Below are 7,502 nucleotides of genomic sequence, written 5' to 3' on the forward strand. Positions count from 1 at the left end.
CAAATATTTTGGTTAATTTTGGACATTATTGGACAACCTTTAAAAATTAATCGGACTTCATTTTTACTGGAGGGCTAATTTTATCTTTGGCGCTGTCAAGTCCACACACTATCAGTTTGTTAAGACATAATTTATGTTATACATGGTCACCTCGATTTGTTTGACACTGTTGGACTTTTAAAATTTGTTGTTTCAGTATTATTTTGAAATGAAATGCATGAACAAATTAAAAATTTAACATTTAACATTTAATTTGTATTATATTGAGTATACAAGAAATTCGCAATTTACAACTTTTGTATCTTTGACAGGAATTGTTTTTATTTTCATGTCATCGAATTGTTCCCAGTTGCTTGTCCCTCGTTTTGCGAAGGCACAGTAATGCCCAATTGAATTTCTCAATTTAGTTTTGCCGGCTTTGGAGCTAAGTGCTCCTCTAAGCTCATATGTTTTTGAGTTATGCTGTAAAATTTGTGGAATATCACATAACTTTTCTTTCACCTGAGCTGCTGCTTCAGAGCTGCGGTCTTTAGAAATCACATTTTCTCCTGAAACAATATTATGAAATATAATTCGTGTTTGACGTTGGTATAAATGCAATTAACTTGTTTTTATTTTACAGTATCTTTTTCTCTTTGTTCTTTTAATTATTAATATTATTTATCTATATACATAACATACCATTGTATACTTTTTTTTTATATTATAGGTATGTTTATAAATAACGTTGTTGAGTTAAAATTATAAACAGTTTAACTAGACAAAATATAATTAAATTAAAATGTATTTAGAGGAGATAAAAAATATTGGGTGTGAGTATAAGGTTAGTACTCAAAACTGATTTCGTTTCACTATGGTACAATCATTATCTGGAAACTACGCGCAAATCGTTATGATTTTTGTTCATAAAGTTTATTCTCTACTTCATCATCAAACTTGAAACTCCTTATATGTTTCTATCTACTTTAATATAATATATAAAAAACTAAAAAGATTACCTTCCCAATGAAGAACATCAATAAACAAATGCATATCTGAGAATTCAGATATTATTTCTTTCACCCCATCACAAATGTTTCCAGACACGTCTTGTGTACATTTTGATTTTTTAATGTGTTGGCGATTATCAATATATTGTTGCAAATTCTGTATATGGCCATTTTCCGTTTGATATGTTAAATACACTAGTGTATTAAATTTTGTTTGACAGTTTGATGTACATCGTATAGCCTCTTTTATTGTTGGAAATTCTGTCAACATTGAATGTATAACATTACCCATAGTAGAGTCACAAATAGCCAACGTAGTGTTATATTCCATCAATTATTTTAATTCTGGATTCAACTTTTTTATTATAATATCAGCTCGTTCTGTATATGTTGAAGATGTTATACCATTTTTGATAATTTTTGAAATAAAATTTAGAAATTGACTTTGTCCAACAGAATCAATTTTTTCAGCATATGGTTTGCTATCACAATACGATACCTGTAAAATATAATATATACAATTTTACAACGATTCAAAACTAACTATATTATATAAAAAATAGGTACCATAACTAGAGAAGCCAATGAATCAAATGCACACGTGTTCGTCAGTATGATTTTTCCTTTTGTAACTTTAGATTTACAGCTTTTAAGTTCTTCTGAACGTGAACCATTTTTTAGAATCGGTAGCGATTTGATCTGTTTGGAGTTATTTAAATTCAAATGTCTTAAATGTGGATTAGGTTGGAGGTATGATTTAGTTTTACGTTGTTTCTTATTTATCCTACACCAAGTTTCACGTGCATTATTCTCCTCATTTACATTAGTTTCCACCAATGAACAAATAATGCAAACTCGCATGTCATCATTACCAGGTACATAAGTTGAGCATGCGGAAATAGGATGAACTGGTATTCCACAGTAAAAACATTTATGTGCTCCTGTATCGCTACCTTCGGAGCAAAGTGGACAATTTGATTGTTCAGGAATTATCAAAAAATCATTTTCCTGTTCAGAAACCATGTTTGTGTGTTCAACTTCTTCAACATTTTTATGGGTTTCAATAAGTCTTTTGTTGTCTGAGTCTGATTGAGAAGTTATTTTTGATTGTCTATTAATTTCGTCATTGTTGTTTGATGGTATTGAAGTTTTAGTTGAGTGAATTAGGGATGCTCCTCGTAGTGAATAAATATGACGTGGTAAAAAGTCTTCAATTGTAATCGGTAAATTTTCTTGTTTGAATGTCACAGTTTTAAGTTTTTTGAAACTCGACTCAACTGCGGCAGAACTAGCAGTTTCATCACCATATCCATATATTGGAACCATGATACCTGACCATAGAGGTAATAGTTTCATACATTTTGTTATATATGGAACCAATGTCGGTAAATACATGGCATTAATCCCTGTTCCTTCTTTTATATAATGCGTGCTGTTTTCATAAATGTTCTCAGCCCAGGTTTGGAATGGGTTGTATCCTAGTAGACCCTCCTCCGGATTGTCATTTTCTTCCAATATGGATTCCTGGCGATCATTGAACATTATTTCTTCGTCTTCATTTATAGTACCTTAAAACATACCAGTGCATAATTTAATATTAAATATTATAATTTTTTTTGTGTAAAATATATGTTTAAACAACCTGTCGATTTAAAGTTGATCAATTCTCTTTTATGTAATTCACACGGTGTAGCTAATCCAGTGTTTATGTCAGAACCATCAGTTTCATTTGTAATTACAACAAATAGAGAAATCAAAATTTTTTTTATATCCGAAATATTTTGACATTTAACCATAAGTCCAATTACTCGAAGAATGACTTCCCTGACACGTTTGGATACTGATTTCAGTGGCACCCATTTAGTTATTAACTTGATGAAATGTGCTACGTCTACTCTGATAAAACACCTTAAAAAAATAATCAATTACTAAACATATTAATAACAATAATTATAACCAGTTTAAGGCAAAGGTAACTAAATAGTAAATAGTTATGTAGATATTGGATAATATAATATTTACTTTGCAATACAATCATCTATAATCTAGATGAGATAATAGATGGATAATAATATAATTTCAGGAAAAAATTATATAGTTATAATTTAAAATTTTCAATACTACTACTACTACTAATAATAATAATGATGATAAAACAACTGCGATGTAATAATTTATAAAATAATTAAAAATATATTAATGAACAAAAGAAAAGTTTAAAAAGTTGTGTGCTATGAATTATGATTTCAACTTTAAAAAAAAATTAGAAATCATCGTATTCGAAAAATGATTCTGAACGGAGACGGTTTATCAGTATGGATTTTTTAAATTTTTATTATTTTTTATAGTCTCTAAGTAGAATTAATATTATAATATTATAATTTTTTATTCTTTGCTACGGTGAAAAAATAAACACCATTGTAAAACCACTATAGCTTCCTCGCTCCACTCAGAATCTAAAAAAAATAATTGAATATTAAAATATTTATAAGCAACCCCATCAAAGTGAAGCCTTGGTCCAATTTGAACTGAGAAAATATGTTGAGATTATCTTTATGTATAGTATAAATATTTTTGGTCAGAAAGTTGTACACAGAAGCAAATTAAAATAATTGTAAAATAACCAGTAACCACTATCTCTTTCACTTAGATGATAATATTTCGTTATACCTAATTATATAATCGTATAGAATAGTTAACAAAAATATAGCATTTTGATTGATTTATGTTATACATACCTTGGTAGCCAATGAGATTCTCGGAGTGGTAATTCATTTAAAACAAAATCAGCACAAACGTTAATATAATCATTCAATGATGAGTACTGAGTGAAACAATGACTTATGGCTGACAGTAGCGCTAATGACATATCACACACTGTTTCTTTAGGTGGTTGAACATGACAGTTTAACCATTCAGACAACCATATAAAAATGGTCGAATTATTATGTTTTTCACTTAACATATTAGTTACAGTAAACCCACGTTGGTTCACCTTGTCGTAAGCAAGAGCTTCATATAAAAAAATATGTTTAGTTTTTTCCACTCCAAACTTGTAAAAGTTTTTAACTACAGAGCCTGTAGCATCTATTATCAGTCGCGGGTGAGTGATATTACTACAGTAACTTCGATAAATATGAATTTGTTCACCACAATGATAATTTTAAAAAAATGGATATACGCTAATATTACGAATGACATTTTTAAAATCATCCTCATCTCTCATAATTGATAAGGCTGTTAAAGTATCTTTGTGTCTTTTCCGTGCTTCAAGGCTACGATATTTGAGGATTCTCAACGCATTACCTGATGGTAATATTGCAGGTTCTTCAGCACCTAAATATATATATTGTGTGCATTAATTACCTATTACATTTATTGGGATATAGAACTAATGAATTGTAATTGAACCAAAAAGCACTGGTTTCGGAACGGCATAATCTTTAATAACAACCAATAATTAATCATAACCCATATAAAAAAATGTATACCATTAAAACTAAAACCTTTTGAAAATTTAAAACAATTTATAATTTTGATAATTATATTTAAAACAAAAATAATAATTAATAACACATATTATAAGTCCAGGGCTTGCTAACATTATAATGACGTTATGATTATAACGTTATATATGACAAAAAAACGATTGGAATCTGTACCACTCCCCGCGTTATATATTATAAACGATAAACGATAAACGCAAAAGTTGTAGAACGTTTTAATTTTAAATAACGACAAACGCAAAAATTGTATAACGTTTAAATTGTACATCACGTAAAACCAATTTTTTTTTCAAATGCAAGCTCTGTAGGTTAATTAATTAATATTTTAAATAATTTTGGAATAGGCACATACCTATTTTCATAACACGATTAGCTTCTAATTCCCTATATGTTTCACTTGACATTCCGTTTTCAGAAAGAGATGAAACTGCTCTATCTTTGGCTGGGCCAATTATTCGTCTCTTTTTAGCTTTGTGCTGTTCATGAAAATGTCCTTTATATGTACAATACATAAGAACCCTGATATTTTTTTTATAAAATATTAATAACTGAAATTAGCTATAATAATTAACAATAAATGTATTACTTGGCATTTTCTGCTGGTCTTTGAGATACAAATCCTTCAAAGTATGATTCGCAAACTGAGCAACGTCCTACGACTTTAACATATACTTGTCCATTAGGAAAAACTTTTGCTCTTTTGAAGGATATACAACAAGGTAATTCTGTGTGTACCCAAAAATGCTCTGCAAGCACTGGAGTCCAAGTACCTTTTGGTAAAACTACATATGAACGTGAACTTCGAATAGGGTTATTTTTATCAGACAATTTATAACTAATTTCTTGAGGTTGGATTTGTTGCCACTCTTCAGCTGATAAAGTAAAAACAAATTTTTTTTGGGGGATACAATTATCATCATTACTCAACTCAGTAAATTCATCTAAGAAAAATAAATAAATGTAAATTAATTTGGTTTTACTTAATCGAATAAGTATATTGAATAACACACCACTTTCAAGATCATTTTTAACTCCTATTATTTTATCGGGGAATATTGGTAAAGTCTTTTTCGTGGAAAAACCTAGTTTTTCCCAAATCCCGTGCCTTTTTAGTTGTACAAATGTATGAATTGCATTAGAAGATACTTTATAATTTAAATGTTCACTGATCTCACTCCAAATCTTATTTGTGGCCACAGCAAGTGCTATTGAAAAATAAATTAACAAATTAATTATTGGCACCTGTATACTGTATACACTATTCGTAAATTTTTTCATAGATATTTTAAGCAAAAATTTGGACGAAATTACATATTAAATAATCAAGAAAATTAATTTTAGTAATTTTTTTGTAATTTTATAATATTAATTAAGCTTACAGTCTACCTATTAATAATAAGTAGGTAATAACAATTTAAACATAATATAAAATATCATATACTGACCAACCGTCTCTGCTCAGAATCGTTTTTCGTATACAATGAATTATACAGCAAATCAATACATCCACTTACCCGCTTTTTATTTGTTATTGTTTTTGCGTTACATTTACACCAACGGTACCGCTAATTTTATAATTTAACACGTATGTTAAATTCGATTTTCATGTATCGAAATACTTAGGAAAATATTCTGCTTTGGAATATAAAATTAAAACCCTATGTTGTCGTTCAAAAAATTAAAAAACTTAAAAAATTATAAGGATAAAAAATATTTAAAAATCTAATTTTTTAATAAAAATGTTCTTTTATAAGCGACTTGAAACTATGTAAAAAATTTTTTTCAAAAAACCTTACACTTTTTGAAATAATGGGTGTTCAATGATAAAAGAATCACCCGGTATACTATATTATAATATATTGGCCTTTAGGAAAAAACCTACACACAGCTATAACAGGTATTTAGTTTTTTTTTTTTATATATTTTGTGAAAATAGCAAGAGTCTTGCAAGAGTCTTGGTCTTGTTTTGATCATCACTAGTTTTTTGTTTCCTGCAGTTAAGTATATTTAATATTTCTTATAATGGATATTTTGTACTTTAGTAGACTTGAAAATTTTCTTTATAATCTGTAGGTAAGTCTTAGAACACATTAGATAATTGTCCATAACTTGCATATAATGATACTTATATACTAAATTCAGAATTAAAAATCATTACAAAATCAATAAAACAATTGGAAATTAAATATAATGGTATAAAACATATTTTCAGGTGTAAATTCCTAATGAAAAATTAAATGGCATTTTATGATTTATAAAAGCTTTATAGTAGGTATTTAAATTACCTACTATACCAGTTTTGTCAGCACTCAGGAGTACCTATGTGAAAGAACTTTTTATTGTATGAAAATAATTATGAAATATCTAAGAAATGCCTTACTATAAATAACTATATCCAATTTGTTACCTTTTTTTTTAAAAAAAAGTCAGAAGTTAAGCTTTTGGATATAGATACTATAAGTAATACTTAGATAACTTTGCTGATTCTCATAATAATAGTAGACTACTATTAAAATAAATATCATTATTATAGTACATTGCAGTATCATTTATACCAAAATGAACATATATATTGTTTATTATTTGTAAATATTTTATAATTGTGTATTATCCATGTGGCCATGTATAGTGTACATATAGTGACATATAGTGACATATAGTGTATATTAAAATATAATATATACACCACAATTAAAATAAGACTTAATATAATGTATGAAATTTGTATTTATAATTTTTTAGTCAATTGGTTTATTAGTTATTACATTAAATTGTATGATGTATAATGTAATTTTGAAAATATTATTTATTTTTAAATAAGAAGTATAGGCAATTGCCTTATTTGGTAAGTATAGGCCCTTCTCAGTAACCCAGGTACCTAAGCTTTGGAGTACCTAAAAAAATATTAAGTAAAAAATAAATAATAATAATAATAATAATAATATTTTTATTGGCCAAGAGAAAGATACAATTTGATAAGTAATTAATGATATATATACAATATGGT

At 27.6% G+C, this 7,502-nt stretch overlaps 1 protein-coding gene across 1 annotated transcript; it reads right to left on the reverse strand.

The window, feature by feature from the left end:
- Positions 1–258: 258 nt before the first annotated feature.
- LOC111027003 lies at positions 259–1,032 on the reverse strand. Its single transcript, XM_022305206.1, has 2 exons — positions 999–1,032; positions 259–548 (listed from the first exon to the last, which is right to left on the reverse strand). Exons 1-2 carry the CDS (start codon positions 1,030–1,032, stop codon positions 259–261), a joined length of 324 nt encoding a protein of 107 aa, XP_022160898.1.
- Positions 1,033–7,502: the final 6,470 nt, after the last annotated feature.

This window comes from Myzus persicae, unplaced genomic scaffold (assembly GCF_001856785.1).
Source record: "Myzus persicae strain clone G006 unplaced genomic scaffold, MPER_G0061.0, whole genome shotgun sequence".
NCBI classification, from domain to species: domain Eukaryota; kingdom Metazoa; phylum Arthropoda; class Insecta; order Hemiptera; family Aphididae; genus Myzus; species Myzus persicae.

Coding starts and splice junctions, on each gene's coding strand:
- LOC111027003 (XM_022305206.1), bottom strand. CDS start 1,032: ATGCATTTGTTTATTGATGTTCTTCATTGGGAAG. Junction 549..998: donor TGATGTTCTTCATTGGGAAG/GTAATCTTTTTA, acceptor ATATTGTTTCAG/GAGAAAATGTGATTTCTAAA.